This window comes from Phocoena phocoena, chromosome 9 (genome assembly GCF_963924675.1).
Source record: "Phocoena phocoena chromosome 9, mPhoPho1.1, whole genome shotgun sequence".
Lineage (NCBI taxonomy): Eukaryota > Metazoa > Chordata > Mammalia > Artiodactyla > Phocoenidae > Phocoena > Phocoena phocoena.
In genome coordinates, this window is record NC_089227.1 from 47,133,100 (window position 1) to 47,158,060 (window position 24,961).

Below are 24,961 nucleotides of genomic sequence, written 5' to 3' on the forward strand. Positions count from 1 at the left end.
CCTAGGTATTGCTAAGTGCTTTTATAAGATTAACTTTTTTAGTCCTCATGATCAGACAAAATAAACACACTGCTATTCCCATGTTAAGCACAGGGAACTGAGACACAGAAAGGTTAAGGAAATTTCTAACAATAGCGATATCACAGGCCACTTTCAGGGTTCTATTCAAGTCTGGGGTAAACCAGGGGTTCGGGACCTCTGGACCAAATGCTATCTACCATTTATGTGGTGCCTGGCCACTACATGGCAGATGTCAATGACTTTACTACTCTTGAGTATGTATGTAGACATCACTCATGTTATTCAGGTATTGTAAAAGCATTCTTTTACAGGGTCCTCTTTATCCGTTTGACCAGCCTCTCGGAATCAAGTGATTCTCCTTTCCCCCTACCCCCCAACACCCCAGCACCCAGTACTTACCTCTTTCTTTTTCCTCTCCTCTTCCTTCCGTTTCTTCTCTTCTCTTATCTGTGCTAAGCGCTGTTTTTTGCGCTCTAGCTCAGCTTTTAAGTCACTTTTGTCAGACATGTTGGTTTCCTTGGAGCAAAAGAGGAAAAAAAGTGAATATACACAACTTCTCTATTATCATCGCAAAAATCATTCAAAAGGAAATCAAGCTTGAAAATAGAACTTTCTGGCAATAACAGATTGTATACCTTAGCCTCTGTTGATGAATCAAATAAGTCAGATCTGGTCTCCCTCTATATAAAATCTTCCCTTTTCATGTATACATAAATATTTGAAAAAATACAGTGTTATAGTCTATTCTGGTCTGAAGAATAATAGCAACTTACTTCAGAATAAGTAACACATTTTCTGTACAAGTTTCTTAACAACTAAACAAAAAGTTAATAAGAGAATCAAAAAAGAACCATCACCATGACTTCCAATTTAGACGACAATGGACCAATTCATCCCCACACTGAGAAAAGAAAATAGGCTGTCATAAACTCTTAAACACATGCCCTGCTCAAATTTCTATGGGCTCAACAAACATTCCTCCACTGAGACTGGGCACATGGAGATTTCATTTTGCCTAATATTATATGCATCAGGGAAGACAGCCACTGAAGACCTAACATGTTAATCTTCTTTTCCTGTAAAACTCTTCCTGAACTGTCACAATTAATTTCATCTCCAGTACAAACCTATTTCTATAAAACTTTCATTTGCATACTGAATGCAATATTGCTTATCCTGGCACTTCCCCTTTTCAAAGCAAAAGATATTTGTGAACACATGAATGAGGAGACAACACCATGGCAAGTTCTTGGGACCATTTATCTGAACAAGATTTTTAATGTTAATGGTGATGATGATCCTAGTGGTGATGGTGCCAGAAATTTCAAATAAAATGAGTTTGGAGAAGATTCTCACCAATCACAATGATTATATTTGCCTCTTTTCTGCTGCCAACTGGAAACTAAGAAAATGGAGACACTGAGACATGAAGAACTCCTCTCTGACCCAAATTCCTAAAATAAAGTAAAAAAAAAAACAAAAACTAACCATAAATGTCACGAGTATTCATTTGCATATTACTTGTATGCAACTATGATGAATATATAATGTGTCCCTGAGTAGATGACAAAACGAGGGAAGGCAAAAAAAAAAAGCATACAAAGCAATGAAATGAAAAATCCTCAAACTTACTGTCACTGTCTTTACAAGGTAATCAAGAACCTGCAGTCACCCTAAGACACTTTAAGATGAATACACACACAAAAAAAAAAAGATGAATACACACAGTTGGGAAGTGTACTGTGTTCCTACTGTCCTACCATACACATTCTTGCTCATAATGTGATCGCAAAGATTTGTGAAATAATAGCAATAATGCTCATGATAATCCATCTCTGCTATTCGTGATCACGCTCTTCATTTTTCAACAAACATGTGTTGAATGTTTAATCTGTGCTAGGCATTCTCTAAGGTATCGAGTACAAAGATGAGCAGAGCCAGATTCTTTCCTTCAAGGAGTACGTAACTCAACTTTGTGAGCATGTGTGGCTGGAAATGCTCCTTGAGAGATCAGCTTACTGAGTGCCAGATACTTTACATTTATTAGCACATTTAAGTACAACAATCCGAGGAGACCAATATTATTATGAACGCCTTTTTCACAATTCAGATAAAGGAGACTCAGGAAGACCTAAGACTGCATAGTCCATACATGGAAGCACGTCAATTCAAGCATGTCTGTGCTCTGCACCACTACACTCCACTGATCGCCAACGTACAAGTTCAGAGGGGATGCAGAACAAGAGAATAATCAAGATCTGGTGGAGTGGGCGAGGGTGAGCTTTAAGGAAGAAGTGGAATTTGAACTGGATATGGAAGGAGGTCAGGAACTAGCACAGGAAAGGGAGATAGAGACACACAAAGGTCTGCAGAAGAGAGAACCAGCAGGCTGTGTACGAGAGACACAGATGAATCCAAGTCAAGAAATACACACTTTAGTTGGTAAGAATGGACCTGTGGAGGCAAGTGGCAAAGACTTGAAAATACAGAAAAGTGAGTTCCATTGGGTGTAAAGAGGGTTGGGAAATCAGCAGCTCTTTAAAAGAGAAAGTGACAAAACAAACACAGAATATAAATTTGCTTAAGCCTATTCTTGTCCCTGCCTGGGAAACAGATAGGAGCAGAAACTAGAAATACGCAAGCTGCGGGGAGGCTGGTGCCAACATCTATCTGGGTCGATTGCACCTGCACCGGGATGGTAGGTGAATGTAGAGACAGAATGTGCTGGGAATGTGGACTGAAGAGAGCCCAGCCAAGAAGGAAGACGTGACTCTTGGTAGCCTACAGATGTGGAAGCAAATGAGAAAGATTAACAATTCAACTTCGAGACTGTCAAGAGGATGTCAGTGAAACTGGGAAGAGAAGGTAAATAAGGAAGTGATGAAAAAACTTTCAGTGTGTCATAATTTAAGTGTCAACAGCACTTCTGAGCAGAAAGGACGCAGAGATACAACACTGCAGGTGGGTTGAGAAGCTAGATGGGGACTGGGGCTGTGGAATGGAGCATGAACTCTCCTGCCAAGGCCTATTTAAACCTGAGTCACAAATTCATTGTCCTACAGGTGCCAAGTAGATAACTGAGGAAACAAAGCAGTGACTGAGGCCAGCCAGAGAGGAAACATTCTGCCTGCAGGAAGCAGCTCTATCCGGTTCCAATTTGATGGCTGCCATGGAAGAACATGGACCCAAGCAGATCTGATTTTTTTCCCCAAGAGAAGCCACAGAACTGATAAAAGTAACATTTACCACTAAAACACTGTTAGCCAGTAATTTTCAACACCAAAAAACCTGACAGGAGAAAACTAGAACCTAATTCCAGAAGGCATCTGAGAAGTTACATATACTCTTCCCCAATGGGGGCCAATCTTATCTATGCTTTCAATATTTTTCTGCTGTCAAAAACGAAATGTCTGATCAGAAAAATTACTGTTAAACAATAGCTGTGTCATCCTATGTTGAAAGCAGCCAGTGGAAACTTCTTAGAAAAACTTTAGAATTCTCTAAGAAGTTTCCCTCTCCTCCACATTCCCTTTCATCTCCCTTTCCCAGTCCATCAAAAGTATCTGGCATGACTTCAGTTACATATTATGGTTGTTCAAGAGCAAACCATGTAATAGAACATCCTGTATTTGTTGTGATTTTCTTGCGAAGGACTTCATTCAACAGTGGGAAGTAAGGTGTATTCTCAGTACATTTTTGCAAAGGGCAAAGGTCTTCTTAAAACTGATAAATTTGTCTGACAATGTTGGTCATTCAAGTTGGTGTTACCAGCCATAGAGCCAGTATTTTAAAAATAAACAACAATAACACCAAGGGAACTTAAAAAAAAGTTATGTTATATAGTGACGTTTCAAATAACACTTCACTTTTTAAAGGCAGTAGGAGCACAACGTTAAAAGACAGCTATAGAGAGTACCTTCCACTTACTGATTTTTGGATCTATTCCAAACTGGACACTTTGCATCAACACCTGGGAGAATAAGAAATCTCAAGAGAACACCTTGTAAAGGGTTTGGAAAGTACACATTAGAGTAAATGAATGGGCCTTTACACACAGTGAAATGGCTTAAATAGTGGCACTAAATGCAGTGTCAGCACTGAACTCCACAGGCTTTCCCGGGGGGGCTTGCCAGTCTGACCCACTAAATCTCCCTGCACATTGAACAAAGCAAATCGAGGAGCAAAGAATGGAGGACATGAGTTATAGAGCTTCCTGGGGCTAATGTAGGTCATTGCAAAGGCAATTTTGGTGCTCGCGGTTTAAGAAAATAAGAGTCAAAGGTACCTGCTGTTAATTATCGCTCACTTGCTACACACACATAAAAAGCTGGTCTCTTTCATTTACAAATGGCAAGGGGTCAAGTAGATACATCAAACCCACCTCTAGGTGTATGTCGCCTCCCTGTCTGATCATCCACCTACTCTCCCAGCCACCAGCCAACTACAGCTCAACTCTACCCTGGCTTAGGAACACTTACAGCTGTCTCGCCCCAGCTCCCTCCATGCCGGGGTCAGTTGATGCACTGTTTATGATGCCTGCCCAGCTCTCCTCCTAGCAGAGTCCCATGTTCTGAATTTGCTTTCCAGGGTGACATTCCTTTTGCCCACATTCTCTCACAACCTACCCGCACTTGCCCGATTCATGCTCCTATTCCCTCCCACGTCTGCATCTCAGCTCTCGCCCTCCTGCAAGTTCTCCAGCTATCACTGAGTACAATCCAATGTCACCTCTTTTTTTTTCCTTTTCTCATCCTGCAAATTACCCCTACCTGACAACAGAAATCTCAACACCTACTAATCTCAATTAGGGTATGGACTCCATATCCTAATTCCCAACTGTAACTTTTTTCAAATTTAAACTCCCTACTTCTGATTTCCCTCTTTTCCCCTGCTTCACCTTATATCCCCTTGTTCACTATGACTCATCTCCACCCATCCTCCCAAGTGCTTCAGTTCTCACATCTTTTGTTTCAGCCCATCTTTGAGTTCAGTAAACTGCCATTGTTATCATCCGAGTAAATGAATCAGTATAAGTCAAGAGCTTAATACTGTGCCTGGCAAATATTAAACACCTAAGAAAAGTTGTTTGTCCTCTTCTTCCTTCTCTTTCTGCCCCTCTTCCCTTCCGCCTCCTCCTCTTTTTCTACCATTATTATTAGTATTACTATTTTTTTACCCAGCAAACTCTTTCCCCCAACTCCACCCTAATTCGATATCCAAAACCATCACTAGAAATTCACTGCAAAGGATCTATACCTTAAAAAAACTTTAACAAGAAACAAACAAAACAAATCAAGCTCATAGACACAGAGAACATATTGATGGTTCTCAGAGCTGGGGGTAAGGGAATGAGTGAAATGGGCGAAGGTACAAACTTCCAGTGAGAAAACAAATAAATCATGGGGATGTAACATACAGCATTGTGACTATAGTTAATAACACTCTACTGCATATTTGAAAGTTGTTAAGAGAGCATATCTTAAAAGTTCTCAACCCAAGAAAAAAAATTATATGTATGGTGACAGATGTTAAACTAGACTTATTGTGATCATTTCACAATATGTACAAATATCAAATGATTATGTTGTACACCTGAAACTAATATAATGTTTTATGTCAATCGTACAATAAAAATAAATTAAATATTAAAAAGTTACAGTGAGAAATACATTAAAGGTATAGCGTGCTTCTCAATCTAAATGGGTTATAAAATGGAATGCACGTGGTTAAAGAGATGTGACTCGAAGAAAAAAATATTTTTAAACAATTAAATGTAGTCATTTAATAGTAGTAAAATTCTTCTCCATTTTTCCGTTGAACATAGGGATTACGTATCAAGCTGTCCCAGGCAGGCATCCTCCCCTATCTTACCCACTTCCCCCAGAGGATGGAGAGGCACATGGAGAAATGGTTTCTTCTCTAGTTAAGAAGTTAGTTACAGGGAGGGTCACTCCTGCTGTTCCATCATAAAAACATCTCACGGTCCTAAGTCTCAAAGAGGAAAGAACGTAGAGAGGAAGGAAGGAAGGAGGAAAACACAAGAGAACAACATGGACACTCAGGAAGTTAAAAACAGAAGTCATCTCACACCTGCCCTTTTCTTCTCAATTCACCCTGTATCTCCTTCACATTTCTTACTCCACACACATCCATAAAGAAAGGAAAATGCTCAACTTTTCTTGAACCCAACAATGAGACCCATCACCTTCATTTCCATTTCCGCACATATGGTCATGGGATGGTTTGATCCTGTTTAGAACCAAGCGTCTAACAGAGGAGAAGCAAAGGGTTTAGCTCTGTTTACACAGCTGCCAAGCAACAGAACCTCCTGAGGCTTAGCTTTTCAACCGTCTAGATCTCTATTTCCTTTCAGTTGTCTAAGTTGGCAGCAGTTTGAGATTCCATTTCTAATGCTGGCATATGCAAATGTATTTTTAAGCTTAAAGTCAGAATCCTAGGAGGTTTAAGTCATTGCCCAGCTGTTTCCAGACGCATTGAAAAAACTACCTAGAAACAAGTTCTCTTTTCCTGCCTAAAAACAGTTGTTCCCGTCAGCTCTTCACTATCAGCTATTGAACTTTTCATCTGCCACTAGGTACATGTAAGAAATTTGATCTTTCACAACCTCCTTCCACCTGCCTGGCTTCTTATACAATATAGCTGCCTCCTTCCACTTGGATGGGAGGCCAAGGGATGAATGGGACCACAACCATTTTTACAGCTATATCACACTGTCAATAAAAAGAGGGTGAGAGAAATCTCAGAAGGAGTTGGCTGGTGAAAGATGTGGGAGGGTTATATGCTAAATTTGTACAGCCATCAGTATACTGGGAAAACAAACATTTTGATAAAATCCATCTCATGGGGGGTGCCCAGGCCTCGTCTACTCATATTGTAGATGAGTTCTCAAACGTTTGGTCTCAGCATCCCTTGGGACTCTTAAAAATTATTAGTGAGGGCTTCCCTGGTGGCGCAGTGGTTGAGAGTCCGCCTGCCGATGCAGGGGACGCGGGTTCGTGCCCCGGTCCGGGAGGATCCCACATGCCGCGGAGCGGCTGGGCCCATGAGCCATGGCCACTGAGCCATGGCCGCTGAGCCTGCGCGTCCGGAGCCTGTGCTCCGCAACGGGAGAGGCCACAGCAGTGAGAGGCCCGCGTACCACAAAAAAAAAAAAAAAAAAAAAAATTATTAGTGACCTCAAAGAGCTTTTGTTTATGTGGGTTACATCTATTAACATCAGCCACGTTAAAAATTAAAACTGATAAAACTTTAAATACCTAATAATTCTATAATAACAACACTAACCTTTTACTTAACATAAAACTTTTATGAAAAAATAGGCACACTTTCCAAGACCAAAAAAAAATCATAAGAGGGTATTTCTTTTATATTTTCACTTCTCTTTTTAATATCTAGCTTAAAAGAAGTCAACTGGATTCTTACAGGTGTTTGTGCATTCAATCTGCTGTGATGTGCTATTTTAGTTGGAAAGAAAATCTGGTCTCACATGAATGTGTATTCTGAAAAACAATGAGTATCTGAATAGCCTCTCAAAGTAACTGTGGATATTCTTTGATATTACACCAAAAATCAACAAATGGCAGTTTCCAAAAGTTCAGCTGCAATCTGAACATGAAACCACACCAGTCAATGAACTTTTTTGTACTCTGTTACATTAAAATCCATTGGTCTGTTTTAAACTTTGAATGAATCTTTTATTCATGTACGATTTTATAACATTATGCATTGGTTATTTAGAAAATTATGCAGACTTCTCAAATATTGACACATTCCATTGTACAACATCCAAAAATCACATTTGGTACTATCATTACCAAACTCTTCAGAAGGGTCTTTAGGTATGGTAAAGCTGTACAGCTCATGGTGGCAGATGTAAGTTTCCCAAAACTCTAATTTTTGCTTGAAGCTCAAATTTTATCATTAGCAACAAATATTGTCAATTGTGTTCTTGAAGTGGCAAGCTCACATCGTTGATTTTTGAGAAAATTTCTGCCAAATAACCAAGCCTAAATAACCATGGTTTGTCTATGAATTGTAGTTTCAAGTAAAAAATAGTGTTTCTTGAAAAAAGGCAGCTAATTTAGCTCACAACTCAAACACTGCATAATTGCTTTTCCTTAGACAAACACTGGACTTTGGTAAGCAGCAGAAGTGCCTTATATGCCCCCATTTGTCACACAGAAAAGACGTGTGCTCAAGGTTAGAGATTTAATGTAACTAGTATTTTTTTCCGCTTCATGAAGGATACTCTTCAGTGAAACTATTTGTCTTTTTAGCTGCAAGTGTGTGGCAGTGAGGTGCAACACCACTACTAGGAGTTTGGTGCCCTGTCTCAATTCATGCTAAAGTACTAGCAGTTTGACCTACCATCACTTTCACACAGTCCTTGCAAATGTCAATACAGTGGAAAAGACAAAAAACATTTTAGCATTATTATGACAATAATTTTGACCTTTACAGACCCCTGAACACATCTTGGGATTCACAGGGATCCTCAAACCACACTTTGTCTTAATCTACTTCTGATAAGATGGAGTTGATTCTAAAGTCTATAGAGACATTTACTTAACAAAATTTTGCTAAGAGTTTATATTGGCAACCTAAACAGAGGGGGTTAGAGCTCTTTCTTTTGCAGAAAAGAAAAAGTAAAAGATAACAGGAATAAAATCACTGAGCATAGAAAATTCAGATTAGAGTCAAGAAACTACAATGATTTAGAAATATATTTATAATGATTTAAAAATACCAGGAAGATCTAAGACGTCTGGATACATCATTAGAAAGACTGGATTTAGGGAGATGAGGCCTTGAAGAAAAGGTTCCATAGAACTTTGTGTGAAGGATTTCTTATTCCTCACTTGCCTACACCAGGTAATTGGTAAGGAAGACAAACTAAGAAGCCTTCTCTCACTCCCCATTCTCCTCCCCCCATAACACACACACACACACACACACACACACACACACACAATTAATGGGTCTTCTTCGCCTTGCGAAGTAAGTGGACTATGATGGTTGTTAATAAAGTGAAGGCTTCTCTGTTATATGAAAAGTTTTTATTCTTTTAATTTTGCTGCTTTTACAATTACAATTACACATGTTTGTTTCAAGATAAGAAACTTTAAAGATTTCATAATCCAGTACCAGTATTTTACCCATAAACAGGGAAACTGAGCTGCATTTATCTAAAGTGTACAACTATTAAGTGGTCAAGTCAGAAATGGAAACACCAAAACCCTTTATTTCTTGAATATTTTTCATTAAACAATGCTTCCTTTTCAGGGTTTACTTATTCAAGATTTCACTCCCTTTAGTCACAAGAAAGCTCTTCTTAAACAAAAGGCACTTAACGGCGGATCCTGATCAGTCTACTTTCAATCACTCTCTATCACCACCTGGTGGCAGCAAATGTAAATTGCATGGGAGAGCTGACAGGAGAAAAGACTTTGCCTCTGAAATTCCCAGCCACACCTCTAAGCCAATACTGGATAGTCCCAAGCACCACAAGAGTTTCATCTACATAGGAAGGATCTATTTATGTTAACAGAGAACAGGTTTGGAGGGGAAAAAATCTTCGTATATACATATAGTTAAATATTGATGTTGAGTTTTCGAGGCTCCTTTTAATTTTATTCATATTGGGTTGGTTCTTGACTAGGAAATCAGGCAATATTTGCACAGTAAGCTGTTAGTATCTCTCTTCTTGGGTTTGTGAGCTATATTTAAGATTGTGTTTGCATCGTGTCTCTAGCCCTACTTTCATCACTTCAAGATTCTAAGCTACCCAAATTGTACTGCCTCAGCTGTAACCTGAGGACGGGCAACTGCAGCGCACTGAACAGGAGGGCCTCTCCAGCACTCAGCACAGAGGCCCATTATGCTAGAGAAAAATCAATCCATAGGGTATCTGCCGTCTCATCTAGTTAACAGAATAGAGACGAGAGCTCTTAAATTTTAAAGGACTCAAAACCCATTGTCAGCTTTGCCAAAAGCTCTGGAAAATTTTGAGTCATTTCTGACCCCTACAGTGCATTCCATCCATTTCAAGACTCAACGTGCTTCTCTTTGGAAAAGGAATTGTTCCTCAATTAAGAGATTCATTCATTCATTTCTTAGAGCATCTTCCCTTGGGAAACACTCAGATGATTTATCAAGAGTCCTTAGGAAATGAGCATTTCAAGGACCATCCTTGAAAGAATATAAAACTAAAGATGGAACAGTTAGGATACTGGAAGAGCAATATTTTGGCATTGGGTCCCAAAGAATCAGGGCAGAAAAGGGACTGGAAAATAGAATCAGAAGAAAGGAGATGGGAGCCTTCTGGACAATATCACAAGGAAAACTAGAGTGAAGAAAGAAGTGAGGCCTTACACAAAGGATCCTGTAAAACACCTAACCTCAGGTTAAAATAGATGGGAAAGATGTATCATCTGCCTAGGCCAGGTACCAGTAAAGAAGCCAAACAAAGAAGGCTACCACCACTACTACGCTTTATATGAGGTTATGTATCTGTGCTCCTCGGGGTTCGAAAGCACTTCAAAGCAAACAAAAACGAACACTCTCAGGGAGCACGTGCAAAGTGGCAGCTTCTCCACAGACCTGATGTGAGCTTCCTTCGGCACCTGCACAGTGGCTCCTCAGCCTGCAACTGAGCTCACAGTAGACTTCCAATAAACACTTGCAGCTAGCTGTATAAATGGGTTAAAGATGGCCCCTGTGTACTGGCCCCTATGTTGTTTACTTCTTATCAGGCTAGGACCACTAGATTTGAGCACCCACCAGCATTAATCACAAATTCTTACACGTCCAATCGCTTTAAATATAGCTCAAACAAGCACATTTTTAGCCACTTAGAGATCTTCTGCTTTGCATACCCTGCAAAGTTGCACCCACTATCTGCCAGTCATAGACAGGACAATGCTGTGGCTATCAGAGACCTTTAGCAGCCCTTCGGCGCTCTCTGATCCACAGGCTCCCCCGCTTGCTCCAAGCAGCACCACCAAAACACATGGCCTCCCTCTGATTCCCTCTTCCCTTTGTGGGTGGTGGCCCCATGCTGCTGTCCCTGGAGGGTGTCCCTCTATCAGGGACAATCCCCTCTCATGCAGTCCCATCCAAGTGCTGCCCATGTTGTGCCACAATGCCACCTCGTGATCCTGTTTTTCCCTCGATCAGCCCTGAAATCCTTGAACTCACCATACCCCACCCCCAGCCAATTTTCACCAGTCCTCCCAATTTTACACCTAGTATTTCCAAGCCTGCCCTCACCTATCCATGCCAATCCACACAGCCCAATGCCAGGCTTCACATCACTCATCTGACAACTGCAACCCTGTCTCCGTGCAAACCTTGCTCCCCATGACCCTCCCCACCCTCCACTGGGAGTCAGAATGAGCTTTCTGTCATTCAAATCTGATGAGTACACTCCCTTGCCTAAAACATGTCCATGACTCCCTTTTAGTTGCAAAATGTGTCCCAGCTCCCCATCACGGCCCTTAAGATGCTCTTATTGCCCACCTCTCGATCCACAGAGGCCTCCTCTCCCTATTTCACATTCTACTGGCAGGTACCAAGCTGCTTCCTTCCTTTGTACCTTTGCAAATTCCAGCAATGCTCTTCTCACCATTCATTACGCGATGATGCCTATTCATCTTTCTCTCGTGGCTCAATCACATCCCCTCTAGAAAGACCTCCTACGGTCTCAAGACTGGGCCGAGCACTCTCCCTGGCGGCCCTAGAGCACCTGAGGCTGGCCTGCTGAGACATGAACCACATGTTCCACCTAGGCATGCCTCTGTTCTGTTCGTACGATGCTCTCCTCCTGTTACACCAACAGCTCCTCTAAAGGAGGGGCCACATCTAATTTATCTCTGTACTTCTAGTGCCCAGCAGTAAGTGCTCAAGAATATTCCTTGAACTGCTAAATTACCATTAGACAGAAGTGTGAAATTTTCCACAATTTCACTATTGGGATTTTTCTAATCATCAGTACGATGGGTGAGTGCACTAAGGTTTTCAATGATCCAACTCAGAAAAGTTCTTCCTTATTCTGCAACAAATCTTTATTTCCATGGGCGTGGGGGTGGGAATTGATTTTTTTCATCCATTAGGACACGTGCATCAAACCCACAATCCTAGCATTGCCTCATCTATTGTACCATCTTTTCCTAAATCAGTACATCATATACCCATTGATATAATGTTCTCCTGCCTGGCTTACATTTTTAATCTCTGTTTTTTGACTCTAAAAGGATTATTTAGCAAAATCCATTCAATTTATAATTGACACCCTCCATTATCTCAGCCAAAAACTCAGCAATCTAGAAGCCCAAAATGCCTCGAGGATAAATCATCATGCTGATAGTTGGGCTTTCTCCTTAAAAGTGATGTAAAAATATCAGTGCTTTAGAACAGAGCCATCCATTGCACTTGAAGCTGTTTTCTCTGAGTTGCCAAGATGATAAATGAACGTGTCTAAAAATAAACGACTCCCGGGTAACCTGTGGGGCTGATCTTTCGAATAACTGATAACAAGCAAATCTTCAGACATGACTAACTTTAGCTTTGACTCCGAGTCCTTGCCTACCATCCCTATAAAGGGGCCAGATGTTCTGCACAGCAAAGTTAAATCAAGACAGCCCTGGCTGCAGAAGACCTAAATAGACAGTTCTCCGAAGAGATATACAGATTTCCAACAAACACATGAAAGAATGCTCAACACCACTAATCATTAGAGAAATGCAAATCAAAACTACAATGAGGTATCACCTCACACCAGTTAGAATGGGCATCATCAAAAAATCTACAAAACCACCCTCAAATGCTGGAGAGGGTGTGGAGAAAAGGGAACACTCTTGCACTGTTGGTGGGAATGTAAATTGATACAGCCACTATGGAGAACAGTATGGAGGTTCCTTAAAAAACTACAAATAGAACTACCATATGACCCACCAATCCCACTACTGGGCATATACCCTGAGAAAACCATAATTCAAAAAGAGTCATGTACCACAATGTTCATTGCAGCTCTATTTACAATAGCCAGGACATGGAAGCAACCTAAGTGTCCATTGACAGATGAATGGATAAAGAAGATGTGGCACATATATACAATGGAATATTACTCAGCCATAAAAAGAAACAAAATTGAGTTATTTGTAGTGAGGTGGATGGACCTAGAATCTGTCATACAGAGAGTGAAGTAAGTCAGAAAGAGAAAAACAAATACCGTATGCTAACACATATATATGGAATCTAAAAAAAAAAAAAATGGTTCTGATGAACCTAGGGACAGGACAGGAATAAAGATGCAGACGTAGAGAATGGACTTGAGGACACGGGGAGAGGGACGGGTAAGCTGGGACGAAGTGAGAGAGTGGCATGGACTTATATACACTGCCAAATGTAACATAGTTAGCTAGTGGGAAGCAGCCGCATAGCACAGGGAGATCAGCTCGGTGCTTTGTGACCACCTAGAGGGGTGGGAGAGGGAGGGTGGGAGGGAGATGCAAGAGGGAGGAGATATGAGGATATATGTATATGTACAGTCGATTCACTTTGTTATAAAGCAGAAACTAACACACCATTGTAAAGCAATTATACTCCACTAAAGATGTTTTAAAAATGTTATATAAATAGAAAAAAAACCCATTAGTCTATATGTAAAGGTCACTACTTTAGGTATCACTTGTCCTACATACTAAAAGGTCACTGTGAATTTCATCACCACGCATGTTGTTGTCTCTAAAGATTGTGCACTCATATCTTTACCTGTTAAAATGAAATGACATCTATTTGTTTCAGATACATATATTATCATTTTTCAAATATTCATGGATGTAGTAAATTCATAAAATTCATATTTGTTTTAAAAAAAAAAAAGACAGCCCTGGCCAATAGGGCTGCCTATTGAGGGTACTCTATCCTGATAGAGGATACAGGCAAATTCAAGCTGCCCAGAGGTTCTTGCAACTCACAAATGAGAACGAATTTAAACTATCACACTAAAGGAAATAAAATAAAGACACATTGATAAAAATAAGGGAAGGAAAATTTTAATGCTTAAATAATAAAGCCAAAATAGATTTTTCTCAATATATATGTTCACAAAGTCAATTTGTTTTTAATCTTCTAAAAATATAAGTTATTAAGATATCTCTACATTTTCAACCACTTCATTCAATACCCTCCCAAATTAACTACAAAATACAAATTTGTAATTAAGCCTACCTAATTTTAAGGACGACTGATCTTGGTTGAAGTTATGATGAGTGGAGAAACTCACATAGAGAGGGACCTGCTAAGTAACACTCTACCCTCCCACCAAAGCAAACAACTTGACACGTGAAAAGCCAAGATTCAAAGCAAAGTCTCCAGTGGCTCTTTTTTTTTTTTTTTAAACATCTTTATTGGGGTATAATTGCTTTACAATGGTGTGTTAGTTTCTGCTTTATAACAAAGTGAATCAGCTATACATATACATATGTTCCCATATGTCTTCCCTCTTGCGTCTCCCTCCTTCCCACTCTCCCTATCCCACCCCTCCAGGCTGTCACAAAGCACCGAGCTAATCCAGTGGCTCTTAACTACTGCATATGCCCACGTCTTTATGTTTTTCTCATCTTCCGTCACCCCACGCTATTATTGGCTTTAACATCTGTACTGGTTTATTCTATTTCCCTTGTATTCTTTCTCTGCCGTTGTCACCCACTTTATGTCAGCAGTTTCCCTTCTCATGTTTGTTCTACAGGTGATACAGAATAAGACAGCTGAGAAAAACAAAGGACTACTAAAGATCTTATAAGTCAACATAGTCTGTAGCACTACTGTGCTCACAAGAAGGCAATAAGAAGGCTCCATAGAGTTGGTGACTTAACAAACCATCCCAGAGGAAAACCAGACCTGCAGACAGCAGAAGGTGAGGGGTGCATCCCAGGCAGAGGGAAGCATGGACAAAAGCAGGGAGATAGGAAAGAGAATGGCCAGTCTGTGGGACAAGTAACTGGATATAAATGGGACACTCAGCGCAAAAGAAGATGGAGGAAGATGAGGATGGATGTGGATCTCATCTCTCAGAGATGAGATCCCAAAGGCTGAGTGACCAACTGTCCCAGTCTGCACAGAGATAAAGGAGTTCCCTGGATGCAGGACTTTCAGCACTTCAACCAGGAAAGCCCCAGGCAAACCTGGACAAGCTGGTCACCCTACAGCCAAAGACCCGCTATGCCATACTTTAAAGAGGTCTGAACTTCTCTGTAGGCAGCAAGGAATTACCAAGGATTCAACCAAGTACAAGACTAGATCATTTATCCCTGGCATGTAATACACACAGCCTTTTTAAACATGGGTTGCAACCCACTGATATGTTACAAAATCAAATTCATTAGTAGTCACAGGGAGCAGTGTTTGTGATTAACATATTAGAACTACTAGAATGCACACTGCACATAGTAAGGACAACTATTGTTTCATGGAACTTGGTTTTGGACACACAAACATGCATTGTGACATATACATAGTATTTTTTTATTGTCAATTGGGGTTAAAAGAGATTGAAATATATTGGGCTACATCAATTGTAAAATCAATAAACTTTCAATTATAAACTTGTCTCTACCTTTGTCTTTTCTCAGCCAATATTTTGCAATGGCATGACACCCACAAATCATGGTGATGTTTGCACAGTACGCTGAGGTGAACAGAGAAAGCTGTTCACTACCACAGGAGCCTGGCCTGGGCTCTGACTATGAGGGCCAAGAGGTTAATATCTGGGTGCACATGCAACCTGCAATCCATTTGCAGGGCACTGGAGAGGAAGCACTTCCACAGAAGGACCAAAGCAAGCTCAGTAATATTTGAGTCTACCAGAGGAAGAAAGTGAAAAAGATACCAAATAAATTCCTGCGTGCTTCAAGGCACAAACACATCAAGGTGGATGTACTTAGAAAGATTAACCCGCTTTTCCAGCTACCCTAGTATGCCCATAAGAATGCAGAAAATCAATACCGTGGGGAATGCAGGATCAGGACCTATTTCCTGCAGGCCATGTCAGCACAAATGCTGACTGACCCTAGGATTTGGATGTCTGCCATTTGTCTCATCAGCACAACCTTTATATTCCTTTTAGAAAGCAAATACCCATCTGAAAAGCTTGGCTGCAGAGTCCCCGGCCTGGTCTCCACACAGCATTCTGCACATGAATGGATAACTCAGTGGAATGAGGCAGTATTCAGAACAGATTTCTCAACTAGTCCTTAAAGGCTTAAACCCTTCTGATACTCATGTGCATTTTTTAAATTCAAGACTTCTTTTTTTTTTTAATTTAGCTAGAGTCAGTTTCAACCATCTGTCTCTTTGAGTGAAAATAGGAGTCAGGCTTGTATATATGAGCTGTTGAAGAAAACCAATTTTGGCAAAAAAAATTAAAGTGGAAGAAGAATTATATCTCCATTTTCGAGACCATGCTAAGGAGTAACAAAATATCCAAAGTAAGGAGGAATTTACATGAACACATCTGTCTCCTTTTCTGCCTGTTAGGCTGCCCCCATTCCTGACCGCTCCTTGACTGAACTTCACTGCAAGTAGACCTCTGCCCCCCAGTCATCGCCTTGAGAAGTAGCAGAGTGGAGACATAAAAGGGATTTCCTGGATTTGAGTGACAACATTTAGGGGTGTGGGAGACGATAATGGTAGGTAGTCCCCAAGAATTTGGAAATAATGGGACTAGAGCATGATCACTTTCTGAAAGTTAAACTACACCTTATCTTTTTTTTTAACTTTTAATTTTATATTGGCGTATAGTTGATTAACAATGTTGTGATAGTTTCAGGCATACAGCAAAGTGATTCAGTTATACGTTTTCCCATTTAGGTTGTTACGTAATATTGAGCAGAGGGCTTCCCTGGTGGTGCAGTGGTTAAGAATCCGCCTGCCAATGCAGGGGACACGGGTTCGAGCCCTGGTCTGGGAAGATCCCACATGCCGCAGAGCAACTAAGCCCGTGCGCCACAAGTACTGAGCCTGCACTCTAGAGCCTGTGAGCCACAACTACTGAGCCCGCACGCCACAACTACTGAAGCCCACACACGGAGAGCCCATGCTCCGCAACAAGAGAAGCCACTGCAATGAGAAGCCCACGCACACTGCAACAGAGAGTAGCCCCTGCTCGCTGCAACTAGAGAAAGCCTGTGCGTAGCAAAGAAGACCCAATGCAGCCAAAACTAATTTAAAAAATAAAATTTTAAAAATATATATATATTGAGCAGAGTTCCCAGTGCTACACAGAAGGTCCTTGTTGGTTATTCATTTTAAATATAGCAGTGTGTACATGTCAATAAACTAGTCCTTATCTTAAAAGACACGACATCTCCCAAGTCGAAACGTCACACAGTGCCAGAACATCAAAGCTAGGATTGACCAAAGATAATGCAAAACCACCACATAAATTAGCAGTGAACAATTGTAAATCTGTTACAGTTAAAGGAGAATGAAGTCTTAAATGACAGGAAAAGGGGGTGTGAATTTATCAGGTTTTCTCTAGTGCATCCAGGGAAACAGATGCTCTGACCAGTCAGTTGACATCATCATTCCCGTGCATCTGTTAGGAGAGTCACCACGATGGCACCAGGCTGCTACACTGCAGCATCAGCTGTGACAACTGCTCCCCGTGCTCTGGCTCCATGTACATCCAACCTTCGGTCTTCCACACTCCAGTTAAAGGCAACTCCAGCCTTCCAGTTAACTCAGACCAAAAATCTTGGAGTCATCCCTGTTTTCCCTTTCTGTCAAATCCCACATGCAGTTCAGTAGCAAATTATTTGGGCTCTACTTTCCAAGCATTTCCAGAATCTGTCTACCTTTTGCCACCTCCTCTGCCACCACCCTATCCCAGCCACCATCATCTCCCATCATATTATTGCAAAAGCCTCCTAAACGGTCTCTTTGCTTCTACCCTGGGCCTGTCCCCCCGCCGCTTTACAGTCTATTCTCAGCTGCAATGGTAATTCATTAAAACACAAGTCAAATTATGTCACTTCTCTGCATAAAGCTCTCCAACGGCTCCCATCTCAGAGTAGAAGCCCAAGTCCTGCCATGGCCTCCGTGGCCCTACCCAATCCAGCCCCATCAATTTTCTGATCTCATATCCAGGCACGCTTCCCTGCTGTTCTTCAAGCATATCAAGTACACGCCTGCCTCAAGGACTTTGCATCTACTATTCCTTCTGCCTGATGTACTTTTCTTCTCTAAAAATCCAAAAGATTTGCTTCTTCAAAACTTAGCTCAAATTTCATCTCATGGAGGTCTTACTTCGTCACTCTCTTTAAAAGGGCAAACCCCTCCCCCCACTGCACACGCATCTCCAAGTCTTTCCCATTGCCTTATTTTTTTCATTATGTGTTATTACCACCTAACATGTCCTATAACATATTTAAATATTTTTCATTGTTTTCCCCTTCTCCTAGCTCCAATGAAGGCAGAGATTTTGTCTGTATTGCTCACCAATGTGTTGCCAATACTAGAATAGTGACCAGTACAGAGTAGACAACAAACATCTGTTGGACGAATGAACAAATTTGGCTCCAAAAATTGCCTGAGTGAGCTCCTTCCTCGCCTCCCAGCCTTGTTCTCCATAAAAAGGGTCAAGGTTCCACTGACTCTGAGATTCTCCTATGTCTGCTCCCTGACCCTCCCTCTCAACCCTTTTGCTGTGATCTGGTGTCCTCAACGGCTGTATCATTGCCACACCTAGACCCTACCTCCCTTCCTGGTCCTTTTGAATGTATTACATAATTATACCATCTGCTTGATTTTTCAATGCCCATATTACCTCTGGACTTAGCCTTCAGGATAACCCTTAATGTCCGCAGGCTAGTACTGTCCCAACCATACCCAGCTTGGACCTCTGAGTCCAAGAGCCTAAGAACCCAAGTTCTCAGGAGACTGCAGAATACTAACCTATAAGCAAGGACACAGCGATCCCATGGGAAGACGTTAGGTTTCTCCTGGCAAGTCAGTAAGTTGGCATTTATGTTTGTAGCCTAATACGTAACCTACACTTGCATTGGGTTGTGTGAATTCGTCACTAAGTTGCTGGAGAATTCTGGCTACATAAGAACAATCTAATATCTGTACCCTCAAAACTAAGATTCAGACCTTAATCCTGCCTCTCCGTCTGTCTAGCTGATTGCTGGCTGGCCCTGATCACACCTCTGTCCCCACAGCTGCAACATGACAGGTGACTACAGATAAGAATGTTGATGCCCGCGAGTGCTGCCTGCTCACGTTCTCAGCACGTGAGCACGCACCCACACATACGCACACACAGTCATCTGACCCCAAGTTCCTTCAGCAGATCAGAGCGTGCTTCTCCCCACCGCTGCAGTCCATGTTGCATAGTGACCATTTGCAGGAAAGAAGTAGGGGGCGGAGGGGAAGGAAGGGGGATGATTTACCTGATCCAAGGGGATGTGAGAATACCTTGGGTATCTGAGCAAGATCCCCAAACATTTGTAAAGGAGGGAGAAGCACACTAATCAACGAAATTTTCTAATTTGCTAATACGAGCCAGGAAACCCAAGTAGTTGGCTCCACGAAATGTATCCTTACGTTAATGCAACTTAATGGGTACTTACTGAGTCCCTATGAAGTGCAAAGTGCTGTTCTGCCTGCTGTGGGACTTACACAAATGATTAAGAGGAAAGTGACCAAAAGGTACAGACTCACAGTTATAAGATAAATAAGTACTAGACTACCGTTAACACTGCTATACAGGAAGGTTGTTAAGAGAGTAGATCCTAAGAGCTCTCATCACAAGGAGAAATTTTTTTTCTTTTCTTTTTATTGCACCTGTGAGATGATGTATGTTAACTAAACGTATTATAATCATTTTACAATGTATGTAAATCGAACCATCATGCTGTACACCTTAAACTTATATAGTGATGGATGTCAATTATTTCTCAATAAAATTGGGGGAAAAAAATCCCAGAGGGGAACACTGGGCTAAGTTGTCAGGCTAAGACACCCTCCCTGCTGGGAGTGTTTGGATAGGTAATACCAACATTTACCACGTACCTCTCCCTTCTTTACACTTTCAAGGCTAACAAAGGGCACGTCTGATTTTTTAGCTATATTAATCTATGCAAAAAGTTATAATACAGCCTTTTGCCCTGGAAAACTACCCTTTGCTTTTGAGACAACACGTTATCAGTAAAAACAGTCTTATTTCCAGGTTCTCAGAGGATTTATTAATGTAGTGCCCTTGTCAGGTAATAATAAAAGTAACATATTCCTAATTGAGCTCTTACTATATGCCGGGCACTGCTGTAAGTCTTTTCCATGTGTTAACTCATTTAATCTTTTTATTAGTATTCCAGTTGGAAGAAGCAGGACTCAAACCCAGGAAGTTTGGGTTTTAGACTTCCTTAACCACCAGTAGTCAACTTTCCTTAACTGCCATTATACTAATATATAAAAGAAGAAAACAACAACAAGAAGAGCCTATGAATTTATTTTTTTCTATAATAAATATGTCTAATTTCTATAAGCAAAGGAAATCTGCTTTTAAAGGTTAACTTTTTGACTGCTTGTTTATGACCTGTCCCTCTTTACTCCAAATCAAAGTCCCTTGAGAGCCGAGACTTGGGCTGTCTTGGTCACAGCTGTATCTCTGGTGTCTGGAACAGACTTAGGAAGCGCTCATTAAATACATTAGCCATCCTTCTGTTTCTTCCTATTTTCCATTTTATTTCTTTTCAGAAAAAAAGGGCAGGGTCATGATTTGTACAGTGAATTATATGATCAACCTAACCATAAATATTTGTTGAATGAATAAATTATCTGAAAAAAAAAAAAGAGTCTGTCTCAAAAAGCTTATAATATGGTAGGGTCTGAAAACACTAGCTCCACCGCAAGGGAGAATGGAGCAAGTACAGGATAAAGGTTTAAAGCACAAAGGACAGCTTGCAGGAACCAAAGCACACAGTGGGCTTCAAGAAGGAGGGGCCACGAGAGCTGGATATGGAAATGTGGGTCAGATGGGAACTGGGAAAGCATTTCCTGTGGAAGGAGAGTGAGCGTGAATGAAATGACAGGGGCAAGAAGCAGCAGCCGTGTTTGGGGAATGGCAAACAGTTCAACTGGACTGTGGTGTGTGGTCAAATGGGCCCGAGGCAGCAGGGGTGCTACGGGAAACAAGCTGGAAAGATGTGTGTTTGGTGCAAAACTCTCAGGTCTTAACTGACCCAGGTCAACCGTTTCTGCCCTTTGGTCTTTCCTCACTTTAGAAGAAAAATATTTACTTTTAAAATATGTAAGGGTCTTGAAAAAATCAAACATTTCCATGCTAAACCGAGCCAATCTATTCAAACGTGTTAAGTAATGCAAACAACGGGAATTAACACTTTCCTTGCGCATCACACCTTTGCTGTATATAATGAAAAAGTGAGAAATTAAGCGCTCAAAATAGGTACCTTAGCATTTGTAATACATTCTTTGCGTAAGATAAACGTTCAGGGTGGAAACTATTCCCCAAGTAAACTCGTAGTTTTCTGTTCTTCACACTCCAAAAGGAATATGGTAGTTGGGTATTCTGGCAAATGCCTTTGAATGGACACATTTATCTAGGCTCTGCTGGCAGGATGGCTCAGACTTGGAACATCATCAGGGTACATTAAGAGATTACTGAAAGAACAAATAAATGAACAAATGAAAGACTGAGCCCTCAAATGCATGATGATGTGGCCAACTTGTGTAAGCATTTTTTGTTTGTTTGTTTGTTTGTCTTTAATGGTTGTCACAAGCTGTTAAATTTTCTTCAACCTGGCCTCACACTGCTACAGCATTCCCAATGTCTGGCAGGATTTTAAGGAATATCTGTTAAATGAAGGAATGAATGAACGAATGTTACAATTGGAACAGTTATGTGGGAAAGGAAGTAGACAGAGATTGTCATATTTATTTTTCCAGTCTGGCACCTGCCGTCTTATTTATGCAGGCCCCAAGGGAATGGCAGAACCTGGCCGGAGATGAGAGTGGTGCAAGGCTCTATCTAGTATACAAAATCAGAGCTTCTTAAATTTGGAGAAAAAATAATGTAGCGCTTACCAGAGGAATCTCTGGTCTGACCTCTCATTGGTGCAATAATCCCGTCACAGAAAATCTGCACTGGAGGTGGCACGTTTGAATTCTCCTGGGCATTGGGAACTCACTACCTTATAGGCAGCCCAGTTCTTTTTTGAACAGTTTGAATCAATCAACGGTTCTCTCCATTATGCTGATATGAACTCTCCTTTGGGGCTGCAACAGATAGGTGTCCTCATACCTACTTACCAAAGACAGGGTCCCCACGCCCATCCCTTCACCTGCTCACAGCCCAGAAGCTCTCAGCAGCACCACCTCAAATTCATCCACTTTGCATTCAAGGAGTAGTGGGGGAAGAGGAGAGCCAGAACAGAAGAGACAGAGGGTGTGAACTGGCCAAAATGAGCCGCACAGTCTCCCGCCCACCACACCCAGCCTCCAGCTCATCAAGCTTTTACCTGTGGTGCTGGCCTCAAGCACATGGACCTTTTAACTTCCTGGACTCAAACAAGCAGAAGGCCTCCAGGATTTAGCCACAGTGGATTTGTATCACATTCGCATTTAATGTAACATGACTTTGGAGTGGTGGAGGTAATCATGGGGTGGGGGGGAGTTTAGAAATGTGTCCTCGGCAGACCTGAATTCCAAGATCAGAATAGAGGTCAACTTCTCTCAAGCTGCTTCCAGTGGGTAGAATAGGAGAGCATCTTTCCTTCGTGAATATATGTCATCTGGTGAAGAGAAATGGGTGTGTTTCTTGTACTTGAATAAGGCCTGTTGTCTTCGTTGGTGAACTCACAGGTGCAGGAGTCACGTCTCTGTTTATGAGGCAACAACCACTCTCGGCTCTGCAATTCAGAGCAAACACTGTCATAACCCATGTGCAAGTAGGTGCTCGATAGCAGCTCTTAGAGAAGAGGCTGAGTCAGAGGACCTCAGGGCTGAAAGGACCGTCAAGGTCAGCTGGTACCTCTTCCTCTCTCATCATGCTGTGACCCATGGAGGGTGACTTTCGTTAAAGTTCATTTGAATAGAGAATTAAAATAGGCACGTGAGAGTACTTAATTAAAAATTCGCATGAACATAGTAGCCCCAAACAGAAAACAAGGCAAATATCCATCAATAGGAGAATGGATAAACAAAATGTGGTATGTTCGTACTTGGAATACTAACCAGAAATAAAAAGAACAAATTACTGATTAAAAAAAAAAAAAAGAATAGAGGCCAACTTGATACTCTACAGGTCTCTGGACTAAGGTTGCCTCACAGGCCAGGAAAATGCTAACTGACCATCTGGCCCTTACAACGTACTCACCCTGATCTATCGAGCACAGAAAGAAATGCTCAACGTGATCCGGACTCAGGAAGGTAAGACTTCCAGAATCCTAGGAATTATCAAGCACACATTCATTCTGGGCCCAGACACTCAACAAGTGACACATTTCAGGAAGTCAGTGTTTGTACTAAATACACCAAAATGATCCAGGGGGAAATATTTAAACCCTATAAGAAGTGTAAAATTAAGTAGGATTTATTCTTTCCAATCTCACCACAACACTAGGAAGTGGGCACTGTTATTATCAGTCCTACTGCACAAATGAAGAAAACGAGGAACAGGGAGGCAAAGTAACTTGTCAAGGTCACGCAGCTAGTAAGTAGTGACGCCGGGATTCGAACCTTGGCCCCAGAGGTCACGCTCTCGTACTAGCTCTTAATCACTGTTACAATTAGTTTGGGATCAAACCAGGCCCAAGAACAAAAGAGGAAGAATGAAGATAACACATTAATACTAATGGTTTTGCCTGGTTAACACTGATGTCTGGTCAGCCTACACATTCAAAGAAGTGATTCTTCACTTAATTATTAACAACTTCCCTTGTCTGAACCTCCATTACACTGTTAGACTTCTATTAGGTATTTATCACATTTTACCTTATCCAATAACCATGTGATATATGTGATAACATAAAACCCTATGTTACGGATATTAAACTTTCCTACTTTTCTCTGATTAGACATCAGCCCCTTAGGTCTATACCTTGCTCATCTTCATGTGCCTACGGAAGCACCAAGTCTGGCTCGTGGTTGCCACTCCCTAAGGACTACAGAATGTTCCGGACTAGAACTGAAAAACTACTGAAGGAAGATACATCACCCCTACACATATTTATTTTATTCGTTATCATAAAATCTAGACTTCTAAGCCCACTGATTCCAGGACCTTGATGCACCTTATATTCTCAATGGGCATTCTTTCAGGCGCTACTAAAGTTGGGTGTTGAAACCACTACACATGTGGTTGGATCTCAGTGAGCTGCCTAGGGATGTGGTCAGCAGCCCGAGTAGGCAGAACTCGGGCAAGCCCCTCCCTTCCAGTCATGTGGATTAATTACAAACATTCCTATTCCCCTCCTCCAGGACCAGGCTTAACAACCCCCCTGCAGTCAAGGCCAGCCGTCTGATCTGCTCTGGCTAATGAAATGTCAGGGACTAGGGCACACTTACCAAGATGAAACCTCTCTCAGCATAAGTCTCTGAGTGAACATGGTAACCCGGGCCCCTTACTGACCCACACTAGACATGTAACACGAGTGAGAAAAACCTTTCATCGTGCTCCTCCGCTCAGGTTTGGGAGTTGTTTTTTATTGAAACATGATGCAGCCTAACCCTATCAGTACACTCCCATGGCCCCAGCACACTCCAATGATCCAGCATTCTGGTTACTTTTCACCTTTCTTGATTTGGTGTTGGCAGCTTCCAGTACCCTCCTTTACCACCCCCCACCCAAGCCTGCTGGGGACTGCCCTCTGAAAAGGGTGTCACGAAGACTAGACTCTGT

At 41.5% G+C, this 24,961-nt stretch overlaps 1 protein-coding gene across 4 annotated transcripts in view; it reads right to left on the bottom strand.

Annotated features, from left to right (window-relative positions):
* DYNC1I1 (dynein cytoplasmic 1 intermediate chain 1) overlaps positions 1-24,961 on the bottom strand; it is a 338,242-nt gene that overhangs the window by 296,744 nt on the left and 16,537 nt on the right. For 2 of the 4 annotated variants that reach the window (XM_065884070.1, XM_065884068.1), the window contains exon 1: positions 421-528. In XM_065884070.1, the coding sequence (XP_065740142.1) occupies positions 421-528 (108 nt within the window). Of the gene's footprint in view, positions 1-420; positions 538-24,961 lie in introns of those variants that run through there. The other 2 variants (XM_065884069.1, XM_065884071.1) reach the window with 2 other exon arrangements.